The sequence below is a fragment of the Melospiza melodia genome, chromosome 2, assembly GCF_035770615.1.
Source record: "Melospiza melodia melodia isolate bMelMel2 chromosome 2, bMelMel2.pri, whole genome shotgun sequence".
In the NCBI taxonomy this organism is placed as follows: Eukaryota; Metazoa; Chordata; class Aves; order Passeriformes; family Passerellidae; genus Melospiza; species Melospiza melodia.
The window spans coordinates 58,228,136-58,251,129 of record NC_086195.1 but is presented as its reverse complement, the minus strand read 5'-3'; the positions used below and the strand labels follow the sequence as shown (position 1 = coordinate 58,251,129).

Genomic DNA, 22,994 nt, shown 5'->3' with positions numbered 1-22,994 from the left:
GTCTGGCTGTTCAGAAAATTAAGCCAATGCTCTTTGTGTTCTCACCATCACTAGGGAGGGGTTCAGCACAAGAGTGGTCTCCTTTGGAGTATCTGGATATTCTCTACTCAGCCCAAAGTTGTGGTTTATACAAGCCAAAAGCAAAAAACAATGAATTATCTTCCCTCTGCTCTCAGAGCATTTTCAACATGTTCTCAGAGAGAGATCAGAACAGCCGCTGGGGAAATAATTGTTGTCACTTACAATGTGGCTCTCATCCAGGGAGCAGGCAGAGCACTGTGAGCTCAAAGCTGTGGTAACTTTAGTAAGTGTGACATTCACTAGGCAGAATGTGAGGTCCCATTGCTATAATACACACACACATATTTTTTACCCATACTACCAGAGGGAGAGATGGTAACCATGGACCAGCACATTGGGAAGCTCTATAGATCTGCAATCTCTTCATTCATCTTCTTCTTGATGGTGGGTGAGTACTAAACCACCTTCCTTAATTAGAAGAAATACGGGTTGTTCTTGGAAGCTTGGCTTGAGAAGTTCTCTTTATTTTCAAAATGCAACTTTCAATTGTGAGCTTCCTCAGGGTGCACAGAAATTGTATTTAGTGTTCAGAAAGAGTTTATTTGCCTGTCTTTTCCCAGATGTGTCTCGTCATTCCTAGAAGCTTCATTTCTGTTTTGTTTCTCTGATATATTAGCCACCAGTTATTGTCACAAGGTTCATATTCATATCTGTTTGTGAGAGCCAACCTCAGCCCAAGGCAAAAGTCATATAAATTAAAAGCAGCAATGTGCAGTCATTGATCACTTAATCATAGATGTCTGAGAGCTGGATACAGTTTGTAATGCACCTTCATGGCACCAGCATGGTATGAGTGTGAAGCTGAGATCTAAAGCAAACAAAACCATCTGAAAGACAGTAATTTCATCAGGAGAGGATTTTTTTTGTGGGTTGGAAATTGAGCCCTATTTGCCCTCAACCCCTCCTCCAGCTACTGAGTGTGAATGTAGGAGAGGAGGCTAAACTGGAAAGGTAGAATTCTTCACTGACCTCCCCACACCTTTGTGATTTCCCTATGCTGTTGGCAGCTGGCAGAAGAAGCTTGCAGGGCCGCTCGGATTTACTGCAGGCGCCAAATTCTTAACTGAGGCTCCAGGACAGGAAGAGAGTGCAACCGTATTTTGTTCTTTCCTTTTGTCGCCCCAGCCCCTCTAGCCTGCCTTGCGGAATTTCTCACTTAAGGCCCTACACAGGGAAGTATCAACCTGCAGGTTACATGGAGGAGAGGCTGAGGGCTTCGGTAGGTGCCCTATTAGTACTGCCAAATGCAGAGCACATTGTAGGTGCCCTATTAGTACTGCCAAATGCAGAGCACATTGCCACATTGCAGGGAGTCCTTGAGAGCTTTCTCCCCTCATGGCTGAAAACTGGATGTGAACTAAGGACTTCATGTGACAATGACCTATTAGCTCATCTAATCGTTTGTCCAGGTCTAGACAAGATCATCCATGCTGTATTTCTCTTACCCTGTCTAGCTCAAGTGCTTTCACCACAAAGCCTTGCATTCCTCTCCATGGGCTTGAGCCCCACAACCCGCATGACAAGGGAGCTACACATCACTCTGCTAATGAAGCAATTGACTTTAAAAGAGCTTTGCAGCAGAGTCAGCAAAGCATTTGGCATGGTATGCTCCCAGATGCCAATACGATAAGGGCATTGTGTAATCGAATACCAGTGAACTAATATGTTCCAGTTTTGCAGCCTTAAAAAAGAAAAAGAAAGAAAAGAAAGGGGGAAAAATAGAGGCAGTGCTGTGACCTTCTCAGTGAAATCCCCAAAGAGAGCTGGGACGAAACAAGACAGCCTACTCCTCTCCTGTTTTAATTTTCCTAATTAAGTTACATGATTTGTATTGAATAAAAGATGTGGAAATAAAACAGATGACAATTATTATATCATGACTATTATTTCATGATAGGAGGGGCGTATAAAACTCACAATGAACAGAGGCAACATCAAAGCACATTGTTTCTACTCAGCTACATTTTCTATGCCACTGTCTGTGTAAAAAGTATACCTTTTGCATCACTAAAAGAAATAAAAATTACAGTTGTGTTACAGGGGTGCATATGGCAAGACTGGAATACTTGTAGCAGAAAAGAAATTTTGTGGCCATTCCTCGAAAACAAGGTAGCAGTAGCACACATTAGCTAAAGCAGCAGTTATCCAGTGGAGAAAATTATTAATAAACTGAGATTTTATAAGAGTACTCATTATGAAACTACTCAAATTCACTCTAATAAATAGCCAAATAGATCACTTCAGAATATTTTATGCACAAAAACTGTAGTATGTCAAGCTTTGTCAGTTATTTCAACTATACTTTACATTTCCTCAATGTATCTTGTCAAGATACTTCAACTTTTATGACTGCTACCTCAATGCACATATCTAACTGGACAGGGAAGATCTGCACCTCAGATTTCCCCAATAAGCTCCAGTGGGCTCATTGGTAAGATAAGATATGAACAGAAGGATAATATCCTGCCTGGTACCTTTAATAAGAACTAATTTTAGGGACTAGATTAAAACCTGTGTTTGTGTACCTAATTCTCAGGCATGCAATTTCTATGGGTTGCTGTTTCAGTTCTAAGGCAAAAATTTTCACTTTGAGGTAAAAGTGCCAAAACAGCTCAGAAGGTATTTCACATGCTCTGTTGTTGCCTAGTTTCACAGCTAGTTTATAGTTCCTGTATTTTTGCATCCATTAATTCTCTCTTGTTTCATAGTTAAACTGTAAGCTCTATACCCCAGCCTTTTGCAAGGTTCCCAGAAAAAGAGGACCATGCTGTCTGACAGAAATCTTCTACTCCCATATGAGTCATAAATAATAATAACTGTGAACACAATTGTGATTTTTGTGTACAAGCATGCCTGGAGGAGCCGTCCAAGTAACTCTCAAACTGATCATAAAGGGGTTTGGTTTTCCATTGCCTCGAGACATTTGTTCCTGAGCAGAGAGTTTCTATTGTCACTGTGATGCTTTACCAGACCCCCACAATAGCATTGCACACTCTGTGGATGGCAATGAAAAACTCAAGACAATGGAAAATCAGGACCTTCACTCTGAAAGTGTCTGCAGTCCTTGAGAAGACACCAACTCTCTCAAAGGGAGACTATTTCACTTGAAGAAAATAAAACAGAAGAGCCTTTTCCAAAAATTGTTCCAAACTATTTCTTGGCAAAAGCTTTTTTTTGCGTTTGCTTTTTCCTCTTTTTGAGACAGCAACTATTCCTCTCATTTTCTGTGCCCAGGCCTGTTCCCAGAAGTGAGACCCCTCTCACTACTCTTAACTCAAGGATATGATACTATGATTAGCACTTGAGTATGAGAAGGCAGGTTGAAATGTCTGCTACAGGCATGTTCATGTTTTTCTATCAAAAGCTAGCTGGAGACAGTCCTTTCACAGAGAATAGCTGTAACCCTCAGCTTCAGTATGGCCATCAGGCTGATGTTCTGTCCCCCAGACTGCTGATGGGATCTGCTAGGGCTTCAGTCTCTGGTAATGGAGATGTGCTTCCCATGATTTCAAGATTTCCTGTCCTGTAACTGAAAGTGCATGACAAAAATTCTAAGAACCACATTAGGTTTTGGGATACAGGCAGTTGCATTAGATGCACACTTATTCACTGCACTTTCCAAAATAGAACTGCCAGTGTAAAACTGTACATGCATTTTTTTTGCTTTGCCTCAGAAGCAGTTGAGGCAGGAACATCAGGCCCTGAGACTTTTTTGGGGTGGGAAGAAAGAGGTTAGTGTTGCAGATGGAAATGGGGCTGGCTGGACTCTGAATTTTACCCAAAGCCATTAGACAATGGCATTAATCTTCCTTCCTCTAGTATGGCAGTAGAAAGGAGCTGATATTCAGGAAAAGACCTGTCTGTACACAAAAACATAATCTAAGCAGGAACTAAGAAGAAAATCCCTATCATCATAACAGTGACTGCTCTCATGTGCTAATGCCAGGAGCCATTCTTTGTGCTGGTTAGAGGTCAGGAGCAGCAGGGACATTTATCATCCTATCTGCCTCAGCTGTCCTCTTCTCTCTCTTCCCTGGTACAGATGTAGGAGTTACTGGTGGAGGTGCAAACAAGGAGAATGCAGCAGCTGTGATTCATGTAACAGCACAGCCTGTGTGGTTGACACCTGAGCCTTGGAACCTTTTGGTGACTCAAACACCAGCCAAGGAGAAAGCCAAAGAGGGTGAAACTGTGGCCTTGAACTGTCATCTTAACAGTCCACAGCATCCCTCCCTGACCAACCTGATGGTGAAATGGTACAAAGAAGATGAAAAGGGGCAGATGGACCTGCTAGAAAAGAATGTGACCATCCTGCCAAATAATTCCAGGATCTTCATGAGTGGAGACTTGTCCCAAGGGGATGTTTCCCTGACTATCCTCAATGTGACAACCAGTGACCATGGCATTTATTTCTGTGAGGTTACACTTCCGGACGGGAAGGTGGTGACCGGAGATGGCACAAAGCTCAGGATCAGGAGGGCTCTGGGTAATACTTGGAGTTATTTACCTTTTTCATATTTGTTTTTCTTCCAAAGCTGGTCTGCACACTGGTGGAAAGAGAGAAGTTGCCCTGTTTGTCCTCTGGCAGTAAGGGCCTGGTGTCATGGAGTGTAATTGCTCTATAACATTTCTCATTGTTTTTGTAAGGCCAGCTAAAATTCACTAGCTTGTCTCTATAAACAATCACAGGTATCCATAAAAATAAAGTCACTGCAAAGAATGAAGCAGCCAGACAAGTTCCCCTTGTACTCACAGTTCTGACAGAACCCCCATGAGTGACAGGTGACAAGGTACCATCTCAAGGAACAGCTCTAGACCTCTTTCTTTTGATGTTATTTCTCTCCAACCCACTAACTTGCATAGTCATTCCTGAACTCTGAATGACATAAGTAATCCCACGATAATCACGAGGATCATATGTAATATGATCGTTATATAATTTCTGATTAACTTCATTCACATTAAAGTAGCATTAGAAGTGCCATGCTATGTTTTCTTAGCCCCACAGATACACACCAGGCATATTAAGTAAAGAGGTAACTTGCTATGTCTGCAGCAGCTGGAAATGTCAAACTTTCCTTTTATATAGGCTAAACAGATTCCAGTCCCAAAAAGTCAACACATTAGAAGGGTTATTATCTTATTGTCTAATTAACAAAAAATGCCTCCTTCTGTGTCAAGAGTAAATTATGCAAGTGCCATTTTCCTCTTTTTCATCGCCAAAGCTTCTATCTCACCAAGATTCACTAAGCCTTTGGCCTCTTGAGCCTGATTTACTAATTTTTATAACATTACTCAGTTTAAACTGTACAACTAAAGCAAGCAAACTATGCCCCTCTGCAAGGGCTTTGGTTGTGTGTCTAATGAGGTCTCCTGTTGGCTTGATCTCACAGTCTTGGTAGCACAGATTACTCTTGAAATGTCTGCACTCTGGCCAGCATAATTGCCTTCCTGTGTTCCTGAGATGATGAAATGTATAATTTCAGCACTATGCTATCTCTGTCATGCAACAGTCCCAAGAGCAATCAGGCAAAGAAAGGACTCCAGTGGAGCTGTCTCTGCTCTCTGATGCTGTCTCTCTTGGAAGTAGATAGGCAGACCAATGGTTTTCCTGAAGTTGTCAGAATAACTTTTTTCCTTTCAAAAATAAAGTGTACAGGCCTGAGTCCCATTAACTCAAGCAGCAGCTTCCTTTACCATCCCACAGTGTCTAGCTGTTGAGGGAGATTTCTGGGATGATGGGGCTGCCCTGTCCCTAAAGCACCAGATAGCATAGCAGCTTAGGAATGCTGCTTAGGAGTTCCTACACAGGAATTAAAAAAATCAGTAGCTCTGTAGTGCAAGTCACTCTTCCATGTAGAAGGGATTTCATGTCAGACAAGACATCAGCATCATCATAGTCAGCAGCTTCCTCTGCAGCCACTGCAGAAAAGATGCTGGCTACATTGCATATACTTGTCTGGAAAACATTTTACATCTCTCTCTGCCTTCCTTTCTCCCCCAGGCTTGTTTGGTATAGAAGAATCCATTGGAACAATCATTGGGGTTGTGGCAGCTGGTATTGGAGGCATTGTGGTTCTGATCGTTGTTCTAACCCCACAGCTGAGGAAGTGCGTCCTCTGCATGAGACAGGAGTCTCACCAAAGGTACCTGTGTTTAACTGAAAGACAAGACATTTACTTAGGTCAGACATGGGATCTGGTTCAGAAAATAAGCAGTGTGAACAAAACTCTAACAGAGCTGGTTCTGTGTTCCATCACTTTTTCAAATAGGTTTTTGTTTATGTTGGGTAGAGCTTTACCAATGGGCCTAATGAGTTACCTATAAAGAGAATAATAGGATCTTCTTTAATTGCCACTTTGGACTAAGAGTTTTTCAATGAGATGCTGCAGCTTCTTTTAACAAAGACCAAGGACTCATTCAGTTCTTTTATGTTTATACTGAAGGATGGTTCTTCCTCCTGCCAATTTCGTGCTTACATCTGTATTCTTGCAATGCTTTTGTACAGAAAACCTATGACGGCTTAGGTGTGACAGGTGTGGTTTATAAAGCCTTACTTAAAGACCTATCTTCTATTAGATCAGCTGATAACGTTGGGAAAACCAGGCATTTCCACCATACATGAGCCAAAGAAATGCCTCAATAAGAGGCTGATGTACCCAAAAGCTCGCCTACTTTTTTCTATTCTGTCAACTAACTGATCTAATTTGAGGAGACTGACACTGCATTTTGAAACAAGTTGAGTTCCCATTTTGAGCAACCCAAGATGTGGTATGCGTTTCAGAGCGAGCTCAGCTGACTTTTTGCATTCATTGAGGAGACGTGTGATTTGCACCTCTTCTCCTGGCGCTCAGAAATCTTGCTGAGCCTGATGAAAGAATCCCCTCCCTGGAGGGCTGAAGGCAGAGCTGTGCCTGCAGTTCCCTGGAGCGCTGCCGCCACCTGATGGACAGGGACACGCCGGGAGCTCTCTCCGGGCAGGATCTTCCAGCCCTCGCTGGGAAGCGCACTCCCTTCCACAGGCTGATGCTGTCCACGCGGCAGCATCCCTCTGCAAACGCTCTATATTAAGAATTCACAACTTCTTTTGCCAGAAAGCCTCGAAGGAGTTTATTGTGTTGTCCTGACTCTGTTGCTCACTCATTCTCTCTCCTTTCCTTTTTGCTCAGCAGAGCTTGAGGGTACAGCATTACAGGAGTCGCTGGGATATGCGAAGCCTGCAGATGGAACAACTTCTGATACCCCATAAACAAAAAAAAATGGAGTTCTAGATGGAATAAAAGCCTTTGCCTCTACATGTTGACTTTGGCATTTTTGTTTTTGTTAGCAAGCTTCTTTTTCCTGCAGCTTTGTCTGCCACAGTGGCATATTTACCATCCTCCTGCAGCAAAAAGCAAAACAGCTTTTTGTGATGAAATTATTATTATCACCTGCAAAAACTCCACTTAATTTGGCCACGTATCTCTGAATTCAGACTCTGATGAAGCACCCTGGGTCTCTCTGTGCCATCTTATTTTAAAGTGCAGTTCAAAGTTTGTCAGCTGAGTTTCAGCAGACAGAAGGAGCCCAGACTACCCAGGTGCTCCAGGTATCCAGGTAGTGCTAGCACCTTCCCGAGGAAGTCAAAAGCATTGCTTCTGGGGAGGCAGGAGCAGCTCCCACCTGTCCGTGCCTCCTCCCAGAGAGGTTCTTGTCCTGGTGGCTTGTCCAGCCTAAATGCTTGTAACAAAGGTGCAAAGAGGGCCCACTGGTACATAGCAACTCCTGGCTGAAAGAATGGGATTTTGGTTTCTCCTGCCAGAAGGAAATGTTGCATTTGAATATAAGCCTTTAATACTGTTTAAAAAAAAAAAAAAAAAAGGAGAGATGAAAGATTTGCTTGACATGACTGATGTTCTCCACAGCCTCTGTTTCCTGATGTGACAATAATTGATTCCCAGGCAGTCAGTGACTGGGGGACATGCCAATATAGGAGACTGTGGTAATCACATATCCTCTGAACAGAGAGAGACTTAATTCTCTCCCAGGATTTTCCTGAGAAGCTGTGAGAAAGCTCAGAAGAAACAATTCTTATCTTCACTTGCTGCACCTATTATTGTGCACACGTGGAATGTGTTATGGAGATTGTTTACCAAAAGAGTGATTTCCTAACTGGACTCTGGTGATGGTGTTTTGATTGACCAATTGGATCCATGTGCATATCGGACTGTCTGGCAAGGGTGATGGGTTTTTCTATAGTATAGTATAGTGTAGTGTAGCTCAATAAAGCATTTGTTCAGCCTCCTGCAATCGTGGAGTCAATGCACATAATTCCTGTGGCGGGTCTGCTGCTGCTACAATGGGAGACCCTCTTCTACATGTATCAGAAAGCAGTGTATCAGCTCTGAAGCCTGTGGAGCAGTGAGTATATTCTTTTGCAAAGTGTGGGTATGCCTCTAGTAAGCAGAAGTCAGAAATCCTTGCTGACCTTGCAACTGCAATAGCCCAGTGTAACTCTGCTTACCCTGAACACAGCTCAGAAGTATCTCCAGGGCTGTGATGCAGGAGCATGAGGGATAAGACAGCTGGGTTCTAAGCAACCTGGTCTGGTTAAAGGTGTCCCTGCTCATTGCACAGAGATTGAAACTAAATGATCTTTAAAGGCTCCTTCCAACCCAAACTACCCTATGAGTCTATGATTAAAAAAAAAAAAAAAAAAAAAAGCTATTTGGTGACAGGAGAGGTGTTCCCACTGCACCACAGACCAAACCCTCTGTTTCTGCAAAAGCATGATCAGAGCAGAATCTTCCCTTTGCTTCATCATATATGTTACCTGTCACAGAATCACAGGCTGGGTAGGTTGGAAGGGGCACAGAGGATCATCTGGTCCAACCTTACTGCTCAGGCAGGGTCATTCCAGAGCACATGGCACAGGATTGTGTCCAGACAGGTCTGGAATATCTCCAGTGAGGGACACTCCACAACCTATCTGAGCAACCTGTTCCAGTGCTCAGTCACCTGCACAGTAAAGAAGTTGTTCCTCCTGTTCAGGTAAAACTTCTTGTGCATCAGTTTCTACTCAATGCCTTCTTGTTCCATTGCTTGGCACCACCGAGCAGAGCCTGACACCCTCCCTTCAGTTATTCATAGACACTGATGAGGTCTCCTCTCAGTCATCTCTTCTCAAGGCTGAACAGACCCAGCTCCCTCAGCCTTTCCTCAAAAGAGAGATACTCCAGACCCTTAATCACTTTTGTCACCTGTTGTTTCTCCAGTGGGTGTCAGAGTAGTTAAAGTCCCCCACCAGAACCAGGGCCTGTGACTGTGAGGCTGCTTCAAGCTGTCTGTAGAAGACCTCATGCACTTTCTCCTGCATGAGGTGGCCTGTAGCAAACACCCACAACAGTGTTACCTCTATTAGTCTGCCCTTTTTCCCTTACCCATGCGATCTTGACTTGCTTGTTGTCCACCAAAGGCAGAGCTCGATACGTTCCAAGTGCTCTCTCACAGAGAGGAAACTCCACCAACGCACCTTTCTGTCTGTCTCTCCTCCCCATAAATCCTGGACCGATAGAAATGCTCTCACACCACTGTTAGATCTGGAAAATGAGGAAAATTTTTATTCCACTACCTTCAAGTTCAAATTGTTGGAAGAAAGGTCCTGAAAAGACTATTCTGGCCCCCCATATCTGACATGGCAGGTGGGATGCGTCTGTCCACATAAAAAGTCTGGCCAGAGGATGAAGTGAGGATTGTATGGGGCTGCTCCCCAGCACTTGGCTGCTTCTTGGTCACACAGGCACACCATTTTTTCACATCGGTCTGTCAGGTTATCTGCAAAAAAAATGTGAGCTGAGGTTGAGACATTCTGTATCAAAGGCAAGAAACAGTTTTAGGGGGAAAAATCCCCGAAAAAAGCAGCCCTTGGGGGTCAAAGGCTGGTGGCAGCAGATTAACATGTTGTGTTGTGGGTGGATTTGACCCTCCCCTGCCCTCTCTGTCAACAGATCTGACCTTGACTGTGAGAAAGAGCATCAGAAATTAGCAGCTAAATGTAGATTGGCAATGCTTATAAAAATCTGCTCAGCACAGAGCACTCCCTGCTTCTAGATCTTTGTGAACTATGAGGATTTAATTCAGTAGTCAAAGCTGAAAAGGAAAATTATTTAATCTTAGCCTGAGGTAAAAATATTCCACTGTTCCTCAGTCAGTGAATTTCCCTTCTAACTCCTCCCTCTGCAAAACAGACTGATTTCAAAAGAAAAAAACACTCCTTTGAAAGAAGGAGCCTCCCAGAGGGATGTTCAGAAAGCTGAGGGCGTCAGAGCACCCACCAGGCATCCTTCACTCTTGCTGTACCAGCTGCTGCTGTCTCTCTCTGATCACAGCAGAGGAGCCAAGGAGCTTTGCAGCAGGGCCAGGTACCTGATTTTTATGAGCTAGCAGCTAACAAAGTGATCAAAGTCATACATGGAACTATACAGGAATGCAAATATATGACTACGTGGCCATAAATAACATCAAAGCCACTAGCTTAGAAGGCTACATTGCAAATTACTGAGTTTGGGTTAATGAACCTCATCCCACCTATAGTGGCTTAAATGCAGTTGTTGGGTTAATATTATTTTAAAGCACAGTACCTTGCTTCTTTGGGGCTGCTACCATGGATTATCTAACAGCCACAAAACCCTGCACTAGGCAAAGTTTAATGTGCCAGTGCACTTGGGCTTCACTCCAAAACCAACTGGAATGAGTATAGGAATTTTTCCAGATTTCACTGGACTTTGATGGATCAACCCTGTATGAGAAAAATAAGAAAAGCCCTAGTTTCCTAAGCTGTTCAGAATAATCACGTATTTACTACTAAAAGTGCTTTAAGGGTCAATGAGGACTTAAGGCCACTCTTCTCTTAGCTACCAGTCTTGCCTGATGCTCTCCTTACCCCTGTGCTACTTGAGCTCTTCCTATGCTGTGCCAGCAACTGTTCCTCAAATGTGAGTACAAAAGTCTGGATTTGTAACATTTGTTCAAGAGGAATGTTTGTTTTTTTTTTTTACCAGACCCCTCAACTAACAGCCTTTTCAATATTCCAGATATCTATTGAATGGAATTTGCCTACAGGTGATGGCATATCTAGACTGAAGAATATAGTTTTGCCAGTTTTTTTCATTTCACAAAGAAAACTACCTAATGGTAGCAAAAAGAGGAGAAATACCAAGTAAAATGAGTTTCTGTTTATTTTACATGAAAATGTCTGTATTTATGGTACAGTGTCAGGCAGCAGGCATCTAATTCCTGTTGCATTGAAATTACAGTGCAAACAGTTCTGCTTATAACACTTCTGGACATCATTACCCTGAGCTCAGCAAGCATGCCTGGAAATTTAATTCTTCATCTCTTTTGTTTGAATGGGATCAGACATTATACCTTCACATCCCAGTAAGACCTGCCAGTGCTGTATCCTGGGGTAGGAAATTTGCCTTCAAAACACATTTCTATTGTTCCTCCTCACCAGGGATATCAGGGGGAGTGTAGCCTGCTGAGGGCTTGTGGAGAGCAGTTGATGGATGCATCAGGTCTTGCCTGGACATCAGTTAAGGAATTAATGACATTTTTTTAACTCATGCTTGTTGGCCAAGTCAGTGCAGCCTGCTGCACTCCTATGTCCACTGCCATGGACTGAATGATACATCTCATATCTGCAACTTGGATTGTTCCTTCACAGCAAAGAGAAACAGGACTTTTCCCCTGTAAAATGACTAGCAGAAAATATCAGTCAGCTATGGAAATATGGCAGGAGGGAGAGCAGTTGTACATTAAAGCGACACATTCCTTTGCCAGGACTTTGTATTTACTAGATTGTTCTGGAACTAGGAAAAGAGCAACTGCAGATGTGCTGTGTCCCATCCCCTATCTCCTGGCAGATCTTCAGCTGCTGGTGAAGCTGAGGATTGCACCAGTAAAATATGGTTTTCTGATAAGGTAGAAATAGTCTTTTAATGTTCCAGCAAGTAACTTAGATGATTATGGGGATAAGTTTTACTCTCACGATTTCTTTTCAAACTTTCAAAGTCTTCTACAATGGATTTTACTACCAGGAGCTTTCTGGAGACTTAGAAGCACAAGTGACAAATTCTAAGACTCAAGTCATCTGGTGTATGTCAAAACAAACTGTGCGAGACACTGACGGGCTGTGACTGTGCAATTCAAACCCTCTTGACTGGGTACCAGCTGTAGAGCTGAGTACAGCCCACACTTGCTGTCTGCCTGAAGCACTTGAGAGCATTTGATTCTGCATGGTTCCAAATCCCTGCTGGAACCCCAAGACTTCAGGCTGGAGCCCCAAACGGGGCAGAGGTGCAGGCTGGCATCCTGTTTAACCTATCTTGCAGCCATGCTAAATAGCCTGGCTCTTCCCTAGCAGTGCTTAAGGGTAGTAAAAAGTGGACAGCCCTGCTGGAGGGAGGGCCAGAACTGCAATGGAAAGAGCACCCCTGAAGACCCACAGCTGTGGGAAGAGGCACACTTAATGCCAGTGAGCAGAAAGTCTCCAGAGAGTCATCTGCATCCCTGTCAAACTGGGACGGTTTGGGGGCTCCATGGCCCCCAGTCCTGCTCCTCAGCCTGGGTGGATCTCAGGTTACCTGGAATGGGCTGTGCTGGGTGGATCTCAGGTTACCTGGAATGGGCTGTGCTGGGGCTCAGCTTTCCTCCCAGCTCCTGGCAAGGATCAGGCAGGGAGCTTGGAAGAGAACGGACATTGCCTAAAGCAGCTTTGAAACCAGCTTGGCAAGCACAAACCTGCCTCTGGGGCCTCCAAAGCTCTGTGGTCAGCCTGCTGCCTGCAGAGCAGGGAGGGAGGGAAGGAGGGAGGGAGCCCAAGACAGGAGCCAGCCTTTCCTTACCGCACCGCACGGTGTTCTGCTCACACGCCCACTGGTAGCGCTGCACCTTGGGGTTGCAGCCTTCCTTCTCTGCCGTGTCATAGCAGCAGTCATGCCTGTGGCAGCACCTGGGAGACACAGAAAGAGAGAGAATGGGTGTCCTCCTGCATCCTGCCTGTTGGCACAGGCTTCAGGGGAGCTTTGCTCACACACAGCTCATGACAGCAATGTTCACCCCGGCCCGTCAGTAAATCATCTGTCGATGGTGCAAGTATCCTGGCATCTCTGGGAAGGCTCGCTTGTCTCAGGAGCTCATTAATGCCATATTTGCTCCCATGACCACTGCGCTTCTTCCTCTGAGCTTTTACCCTCATGAAAGCATCTGTGGTCAAGACACGGTAATCTGGCTGAAAAGGAGCGGAAGTGTTCCTATAAGTTGTGCTACTGTGGTGTAGGGGCCTGAGTAAATATATGTATTGTAAACATATGTATGGCAGTAAAAGATCTCTGTATTGTATTGCCCTGATTCTAGTTATTGTAAATGGGCTGCAACTGTGATGTGCTTAATTGGGCAGCAGCTGTAGCCTGTGGAGGTAGCTGGGATAAAAAGGGGTGAGGCATTCAGAGAGGGTCAGAGAGGAGCTCTGGCAGAGAAGCAACAACAATGCTGCTGTGAAGATTACAATATTGTGGCTCACTAGTTTAGGCTTAGACCCATCCCAAAACTTGAAACTGGAGTGTTTCTTGCCTTCCTCAGTATCACCAAGAAACTTAGTCTCTTCAGTTCACCTGCCATGTGCTCCTTGGCACATAAAGGTTCTGAGGGCAGGCTACAAATTAATTAGTCTCAATGGTGAAATTCATATGAGTTAACTTAAGAACCTTAAAAACCATCTACATCTAAGGCATTCACCTATCTTCTCTCTATGCACATCTGCACCACAGTTCACTTTTTCGTGCTGCAGAGATCTAACACAGGGTGAAAAGCATCAGATTTGAAAAATGCAGTTGTGTTTCACTGACCAGAGAGGGAATGAGGAGGAACAGCTCAGCTGATGACATCTGTCCTATGGACTAGTCAGTGAGATCATTCTCACTGTCAATTACTTCTGAATTTATGGAAAATTTGACCTCACTTGAATTTTATTCTTGTAATTTAGGGATTCAAATTCCACCAAGAAAAGATTCAGCACTTAAAAGATGTTCTCTGCTGAATAACAAAGGTTGTTTCAGCAAGGATGCAAGGTCAGAGGCTGGAGCCAGAGAACGGTGATCTCCTGTATTTCCAGAAGACATCCCTGCAAGAACTGACTCTACAGAGAAACCACTCTACTAACTGGGAAAAATTGAGGCAGGCTGATTTAACATAAAAACCCCGAAGCTGCAGCAAAGCCTAATCCATCCTCAGGGGAATGATAGGTAGCAGAGCAGGCCCATCCCTAGTGTCTCATATATGGGACACTGAGCACCGGAGGCTGTGGTGGAGGGGAGTGCCAGCTATAGAAACCAAAGGTCTCTGAGGTCTGGGGCGTGAGTCAGTAGCCAAATTGATGAGTCAGCGATGGGGGAGTATGGGGAAGAAGAACAATGTGAAGAGAGACGAGCAGAGGGAGGTGTTAGGGCCCTGTGTACCAAGGGAAAGAAATTGCGCTTTATGAAGAGCCACAAGGAACAAAGAGAAAGAGAGGTAGGAGAAGTGAGGACAGATACTGTAGGGGGCAAAAGATTTTCTGTGAATCAGGCAAGGACAAGCAAATGAGCACTGAATTTGCACTAGCAAATGGTGTTCTAGCTAGCAGTGAGAACTTGCTGCTCCTTATCTGGCTTGGCAAAACTAGGGGAAGTCACATAAGCTCTGCAGAACCACAGGGTCTGGGCCATAATTCTGCCTCCCCTTACAGCATTCCTCCTGATGATCCCCACAGCTGCAGCAGGGTAACAGGTAGCTTACTCCAACACAAAGCTCCTAATTTACAAACATCTGAAAGAACTGTCAAGGCATGAAGACTAAGGAATGCTATTGTTGTCCTTTGCCACCTTCAGATGGTCCCCTCCGGTCCCCCTTTGCTGCACCTGGGTCAGAGTGGTGCTAAGCTTTTAATGACCTGCTAACATTCGGTTACAGCAACACAAACAGAGGCAGCCAGCAGCACTGGTCATCATCAGCGATGGCAAACAAACACAACTGTGTCACCTGGGTACTCAACAACCTGCTGGTCACGGCTGGACTACGAGACAGCCCTGGTGGCTACAGGCAGCTCCGGCCGGCCCGCAGGGATCAGCTGGCCAGAGCCCTGCTGTTGAGCAAATGCCAGTGAGGTAGGAATTTGTCACGTTGTGTTTGTCACACCAACAGCACCCTCACTGCTGTGTGTCTTTTGCTTTAACCTTGCGACAGAGGAGAGATCTTACTCTTCCCTACGAGTTGGCCAGGATGTAACAGTTGGATGCAATGATCATAGAGATCTTTGCCAGCCTTAAGGATCCTGTGACTTAGATGAGTCATGGATGCACCCTGCCTTTCGTGGTGTTTTCAGGGAAGTGCTGAGCACCCTTAGGTCCTGCTTTACAACCTAGGTGCTGCAGCAATCCAGGGGAACAGAAAGGAGAAACAAATCGATTGAGTCTATGTGGAAGAAATGTCATTATACCTTGAAGTGATGGAACTGTGAGAGTGGAAGAGTGGAACAAAAGGGAAAAGGTAATTTGTGACAACACCACATCAAAGTCAGTATGTGGAATAAACCTTATAAAAGGATTATCCACTCAATGGCTTTTTTTTTCTTTTTCACATAAAAGAGAGGTGCTTAGAAGCACTCTAGCCCTGTCTAGACAGATTGACTGAATTACACACAAGAAAATTACTCCTTTTGTAAGGGTCTCTGTAAAAACCTAGAAGGTCAAGGAGGTGAATAATTTTCAAACAGTATTTGTCACTCACAGCCAGTAGTTTTGCCACCCTTTCCTTTTTAGAATGGCAAATAGGGAAAATAATGTGGTCATTTTGACAGGTGTGGGGTACTCAACCACTCAAATCGTTGCAGTAGTTCTTAGTAACAGATATCAATATTTCTCTTACAAACAGAAAATGGAAATTTTTAGACCTAAATCTAATGTGGCATTGCTGATTTGTCCTAGCTAAGAACCTAAATAAAACTTTTAAGTTTTTCTACAGCAGCCAAGCATTGCAGCTAAAGAATAACAATGAATGTACTTAGAGGATCAAGCTTCCCTTTTACAAACTATCTGATATTTTGAAGCATTTCTACTTGCAAAGTCTCATTTTCTGCCTTTAGGATAAAATCCTAAAATACTCCATGCAATTTAAACAACAGCAGAAACACTGGCTGGCGAACATGTGGCCGTCTTTTACTCTTTCAGGAGTGATGACTTCTTGCATCTCCTAGGGTCACATAAATTTGGATGTCACTCAGTCTCTATGGAAAACAGCTTTTAAGTCACTCTGCTCAGCCCTTCAATAAAAGCAGTGCTTCAAATTAGTGAAGTAAAGTTTTACTTTCAAAGCTTTATTATGAAATTTGTTAAAGGATAACAGAAATAATTAAACACCCTACATACGCTGCTGTAGATAAGTGCTGTGATAAGGAGGTCAGGAGATATTACTGCAGTTACTCATCGTTTGTGAGGCCCATATTGACTGTTTCATAGATGAAATATTTCACAGACAAATAAAGGGACATGATGAGAGGGCTTTGGGAGTGAAACATCTCACTGCATTAATGAAGACAGCTCCATTAGTCTTCTCGTTCATGCCCACAGAGATCTTTAGCTTTGACACCTTTTCTTCCTTCACTCCCCCCTTTTTTCTGTCATTCTAATTCAGCAAAATCTGGTTTTGTAGCAACCTGCAATGTCCCCAGCATCAAGGTATTCTGGAAAGCTCAGTTTCCTTCCTAGTGAGCTGCAGACTGCCTTCACCCCAGCTAAAAGCAGAGCTTGCTTACTAGTAGCACCTGGTCTGAAGACTGTAGATAGACTTGTGTGCTTTGACTTTGATATTTCAAACCTGGCGGGATTGCAAATACCAGGCTCAGAGCAACAAGAGTCCACTATCCTCAGCTTTACTCTCATTTACTCTCTTATGCTCATTGCACAGTACAGGAAAGAAGCCTTTGATGGCATGCAAAACCTCCAACACTTGTGGGGAGTAACAAGGCCAACATCTTCCCCACTAACAAGGAAAAGGAGAAATAGCACCATGCTCTCCCTTATTGTTCTGCCTTGATTCAGTGGGAACTAACAGCCAATTAGGGCAACAGGTTTGATTACTCCTTGCAATTATATGGATTTCTTCAAGAGGATAAACAGTGATATTTGCATCACTTCCATTTTAAGGATTTAGGTGAAATAACCCTCCAAATACCTTGGATTACACTCCTTTCGTCAGGCAGAGTGTGCTCTCTATGAAAAAACAAACAGCTATTTCAAAAAATTACATCCTGGTTTCTCCTTTGCCCTCTACCCCACATATTACAAGGTCCTAAGAGCTTTGGTGTCATCCAGAAGGAGGTTAAGCCCTCATTCAAATCCCAAGTGATACATGGGTCATCACTCCCAAATCCCCAGTATGTTCATATATACTAAGCTCCCTGCCCACAAGGCAGCAAATCTGTCAGTGGAGTCACAGCAGCACAAACAGAGAAAAGTAGGGAGATCTGCACTGCTTCTGGACACGTAGCCAAGGTTTCTCTTACCAGTCTGTTTTATCTTTAGGCCAACCTCGTCCTCCCAGTCCACAGTAGCACCCATAGCCAATATATGCCAAGGGAGACCGTCCTGTGCCACACGTTATGGCTCCAGCCAGTTCAATGATTCCTCGAGTGTGCAGTGAATGGGACTTTCCCAGAGCACCTTTCCAAACTGCAAAGACAGGACACGGTTACACACAAGGATTAAACATCCTCCTACTGATCTTCCTACAGTCCTTAAAGGGAGAGGGTTTTGATTTTGACTGGTTGGTTGGGGGCAGCCCTGACAATCTAACTAGTCATGACATTCAGCTGACCAAAGGTAGTCTTGCAGGGAGCTTTGCCTGTGTCTGGAATAATCAAAAGTTGGATGCAGGAATGCCCAAGCATGCTACTTGTTCCACAGGAGCTTAGTTCAATCGGGACTTGTTAGTTCTGGTGTGCTAGTGTGTGATTGCAGCTGTGTTGCACCCGGGAGCAGTGTGCGTGGCTGTGCTCATCACGGAGCCCAAGCTGACAAGCTCTGCAGGGTCTGTGCCAGCACCATGGAGGCCCCCTGTGCTTCACTGCACCCCAGAGCTCCCAAACCTGGGACAGTTTTCCAGCTATGCTATGCTCCTGACTGGGACATGAAGCCCCAGACTACAGCCAGGCAACCAGACCTAACCAGGACTCTGTGGAAAGAAATGAAGTTTCTATGTTGCTCAAGATTTCTTACATTATCCAAGTTTCTCTATTATTCAGGATCTTTTAACCCATTTTCCAGGTGGCAAAACATACTGATAATCCTATTAATCTGCATAGAGGGACGGCTACATGCCCCAGAGCCTGTAGAGTACATACTTTGTCAAGGACAAAGTGCCTCCATTAGCCAAGATGCATGTACAGCCACTTTCTCTTGGGACTCTGGAAGTGCTGGCAACACTTGTATCCGCTTCCATTATTATGTTCCACCTAAGTCGTAACAGGTAGGCCCCATTAATTTGGGGAAAAAAGGAGAAAGGAGCTCTGTGTCAGCTGGAGTGTGTGGATGGCCACCCAAACCAGTCTGGAGATTTTTGAGTTACAAGTGTTTTGATCAGTCTCGTGATTTCGCATGTTAATTTGGAACTTTTTTAGAAGCCACAGGCTCATTCTTGCAGTAGCTGTTATGGAAACCAAGAGTACCCTACCCCTAATACTCAAACCACTGTGATGCTCAGTCACAAATGTTGCTCTTATCCTGCTGTAGAGACAAACAGGAGCATTTTATGCCTGGATTTACTGAAGGACCAAATGCACTTTGCACTGCTTTATTGGTAGGATCAAAATCCTCAGCCCGAAAGCCTGACCCATCTGCTCATCCCACCCATGCACAGCCACTCCAAAATCAAACAGGGGCTTTCCAGCATGCTTGGATGGAGAGGGAGGTGACTCCTGGGAACTGGGAACTGGCCACTGAAGTTGCTTTGCCACCTGCCCCTGGCTATTGCAGCATGCTTGACCTCTTCAAAGTGTTGTGCAAACACGGGCTAATTAATCCTCTAAACCACCCAAGGATTCAATACTATTATTAAAACAGTTGCTTTCCTTTTAAAACCTAGCCTCTAATCCCCCTGCTTGGGCCTCTTCCCACATCTCCTGGGCCAGCTTGCCCTCCGAGCCCAATCCAAATGCCAGTGAAGACAAGGAGGGCCTCTCCCCACGAAGGACAAGGCAGGGCTTTGCTCCCTCTCCCAGCCCGACCCCCCAGTAGGAGAGGGTGCCACCATTTTCACCCCAGGGATCCTCACCTCAGGCTGTCCAGCATAGCCTCAGTCTGCTCCCTGGGGCATTCCTCAGGGATTAAATGCACATTCCTAAAAAAGTAAGCTGGCTCAGCTAAACACTACTTGAGTGTTCAGGTTTCGTGCTAAAAACACATTGGATGGGTTTTAATGAGAACTAAAGAGACCACTTATTTTCCTTGTCTAAACAGCAAGGCTCCAGAGTTAGAAGGGGGCTTTGCTCTCAGGGGAAATCACAAGTAGTGAGCTGCTTTGGCTTTGGGGGTATAAATCATGATTTTTCAACCTGTTCCAGTTTGCTGACCCTGAAAATATTCCAGTGGAGACAAAAACGTCTTTGTAGGAATCCCAGCCTTCTGACAAACGGCTTGACTTCGTTTTTAGCTCTTTCACTGGCCTCTTAAGCCAGCACTGCTGGGCCTTTTGGCCGCTGGCTGAAAATGGTTGAGGCTGCTGTAAGGTAACTTTACCTCACCCAGAAGAAGAAAGGCCATTCTTCTTTTGGGGATATCTCTGGAGATCAAGGAACTGTAATTACAGTGCAGAGTTGCTATGAAAGTGGAGAGAGCGCCCCAAAGGAAATTGAGTCCAAAAGACTCAATTAGTGTGCTTAGGGCTGTGTGTTCTGCAAGAGGCGTCCAGGCAGCCTCTGATGTTCCTGTTCTTTGAAAGCTGTCTGGGTTTTGAGCCAGCAGTGCGCTGCTGCAGCTGAGAGGTCAGCCCTAGCAAGTACATTTTTAATATTCAGGTGCACTGCTAATAACTTGACCAAGAACTGAAATTGCTTTCTCTATGCTAGGCAGCTGAGCCAACACAGCCAGGAAAGCCTTGAAAAAGTTGAAGTCTCCACAGCAGCCTGCTCCTAGCCAAACGTCCCATTAGCAGCATGTCCAATCATTAGTTAAACTACTAAGGGACCACCTTAGAGAAGAACATACCTGCAGAGAGGTGAGCAGAGGTGAATCTGACAACTTAGCACTATTTCCTGCTTAAACTGGCAGCCTTTGCTGTAAATGGAGGTAGGAGGTTGTTTTTTTTCTTTTAAAACTCTACTGCAGGTATAACCTCAGATGTGCCAGTTTAGAGTTTTGTTGCCTTTGTCTGTAGGGACTTTATGTTAGTGGCCATTTATGGCTTTTATAAACAGAATTTTAAAATCTATTTTAAATTCAGATGTCATGAAAACTGCTCACTCCATGGACACTGGTATAAAAGGAAGGTATTTCAACGGAACACAGACACTAACAGCTCTGTAGCAGAAAACTACTGAAAAAGAAGGTGATCTGTGTTTATACAGGTTATGCAAACCATAGCTGGGGCTGGGAAGTGAGGCAGGCAGGCAGCTCACTTACACTGTCCCTCACTGTAAAGCTGAAGATTGCCTAGTGACACTTTGTCCCCTCACTTGGCCGCATCACACGGCGGTCCTGGCGCGAAGCAGGCAAAGCTGATGGCGCAGGGAGAGGCTGTGCCCGGGCAGGGGCGGCACGGCAGGGCAGAGGGACCGAGGGGTGCTACTCACCTGCCTGAAGCAGCGCCAGAAGCAGCAGCCGGCGGGGGCCCATGGGCAGATCGCTCCCACGCTCGGGTGCTCCGGGGATCAGCACCTAGCCGTGCTGCCAGGCGAGCCGAGGTGTGGTTGTGCTGAACAAGCCTGCCGGGCTGCTGCCCCGGGCTTTATATGCACATGGCTCTGCGCCCGCCCGCCTGGCACGGCCTCTCCTGCGATGCCCCCGAGCCCAGCGCGGCCCGGCCCCGCGGCGGGAGCGCAGGGCGAGGCCTGGCCCTGTTTGCCCAGCATCGCCTCGGGCAGGAGCGAGGGAGGGGCTGCTGCCAGGGCATTAGGCTCCGGGACAGCCCGAGAGCCCGGCACTAAGCCGGGCTCCTTTAAGCTGTTTGCTTACAGACCCTGGGTAACCTCTGAGAAGCTGCGGCAAAGCGAAGCCTTCAACCGGGCTTTCTGTGGCTTGGGCCCGCTGCTGTGGCATTCCCTTGGCAAGGATTTTGTCCTTTTATAGATCACTTCCCAGGGTATTTTTTTATAAATGATTTTATTTTAAGACTGATTATTTTCATGTTTAAAAAAGAAAAGACAAAACTATAAAAATCCAACAGAAAGAATACTGTTAAATGCAGGTACCTAATTATAAACTGACCAAAAGAGCTAATTTGGCCCCACGCTGAGGGATAAATACCCTCTTGGCCTGTTGCTGCACCTGACTAACACCAAGAGATTTCTTGAAGACTCGTCAGTATGCGGCTGCCAGCCACAGAAAAGAGACCAGCAGCTGGGTCCAGCCCTGGGGCTCTGGTCACAGCAGGCACCCAAATCCAGAGGTGGCCTCCCTGTCACACAGCCTCTGCCTGTATGAGGTCACAGGCAATGTGGGCAGGAGGAATGGCCACACTTATTTTGTCTTTGGGCTTGAAACAGCTTTTAAACTCCTTCCTTCCTTGGTACAGCAGCCACTTGGGGTCTGAGCATCTGCCCCTTCCCTGGTGTGGGCACGGTGGGCTGCTCTGCTGGAGTGGAACAGGAGGGGAAGGGGGCTGCTTGCCCCTTCTTGGGCACAGCCCAGGGCTATCATAGCAGCACTCCTTGCCTGACTGTTCCTTGCTAAAGCTGTGTTTCCCTTCTGAATGGCAGGGGTTTAAATATTTGCTTGCTACACGTTGGTAGTGAATCAAAGTTCATCAGCAAGTCGTTTATGCAGCTCCCTTCTGCTGAGACCTGCCCCAGTACAGCTGCTGTCACTCTTTGCCAAGCAAGTTTTCAAGATACAGAACATCCTGGGAGATGCCCTGTGGTACAGGGCAAACAAGACAGCAGGATTGAGTAAATCTCATTACAATTACCAGCCTGAAATTTCCACCAGCACCCCAGTGATGGGCCATGTGCTGGCAGTAGGGGAGGAGGGAGGGCAGCTTGAGCACAACATGCATCCTGCGCTGCTCCCTGCCCTGCACTACCTCAGAGGGGCTCAGGAGAAGCTGCAAAGCTTCTGCCCTTCGAAGCCCCCTTCAATAACTATTCATTTATTCAAGTCATAATGCCAAATCACATAGAATCGCAGAATCATAGAATGGTTTGGGTTGGGAGGGACCTTAAAAATCATTTGAAACCCCTGCAATGGGCAGAGACACCTTCTACTCAAACAAGTTGCTTCAAGTGCCATCCAGTCTCACCTTTAATGATTCCATGAATGGGGCATCCACAACATCTCTGAGCAAACCTGTCCCAGTACCTCAGCACACTCACAGAAAAGGATTTCTTCCTAATATGTAATCCAAACCTGTTACAATTGGACACAAAATAAAATGACACACATGCTGGAACCTCCAAGGTAAAAAAAGAAGGGCAGTTTATTTTCAGCCTTGATATATACAGAATTTGAAAAGTGACCCTGTATTGGAGGATGAAATTGCTACCTCTCCAATGACACTGGTCAAACCAACAGTCCAATGACACCGGTCAAACCAACAGTCCATCAATTTTCTCTTCCTCCAGAAAAGAATGCAAAACAATCATTATTTACATGAAAGTGTGCCTGAGAAACTCCATTACAAAAATGTAA

General features: G+C 45.2%; 1 protein-coding gene and 1 gene segment (V, D, J or C); one reads left to right on the top strand and one right to left on the bottom strand.

Annotated features, from left to right (window-relative positions):
• The first annotated feature begins 404 nt into the window (after positions 1-404).
• Positions 405-7,376, top strand: LOC134415107 (Ig kappa chain V-II region 26-10-like). The segment is given in 4 exon segments: positions 405-469; positions 4,124-4,567; positions 6,086-6,227; positions 7,254-7,376. Coding segments are annotated over 4 exon segments (600 nt in total).
• Positions 7,377-9,666: 2,290 nt separating this feature from the next.
• LOC134415106 (phospholipase A2-like) lies at positions 9,667-21,064 on the bottom strand. Its single transcript, XM_063150411.1, has 4 exons — positions 20,942-21,064; positions 17,660-17,825; positions 12,966-13,072; positions 9,667-9,894 (listed from the first exon to the last, which is right to left on the bottom strand). The coding sequence occupies exons 1-4, from the start codon at positions 20,982-20,984 to the stop codon at positions 9,731-9,733; spliced, it is 480 nt and encodes a 159-aa protein (XP_063006481.1). The 5' UTR covers positions 20,985-21,064; the 3' UTR covers positions 9,667-9,730.
• Between the last annotated feature and the right edge of the window lie 1,930 nt (positions 21,065-22,994).

Excerpts from the sequence above, each read along its gene's own strand:
- LOC134415106 (XM_063150411.1), bottom strand. The coding sequence starts at position 20,984 with ATGGGCCCCCGCCGGCTGCTGCTTCTGGCGCTGCTTCAGGCAG. Across the intron at positions 17,826-20,941 it reads TCTGGCGCTGCTTCAGGCAG|TTTGGAAAGGTGCTCTGGGA; the intron begins GTGAGTAGCACC and ends CTGTCTTTGCAG. Across the intron at positions 13,073-17,659 it reads CCTAAAGATAAAACAGACTG|GTGCTGCCACAGGCATGACT; the intron begins GTAAGAGAAACC and ends TGTGTCTCCCAG.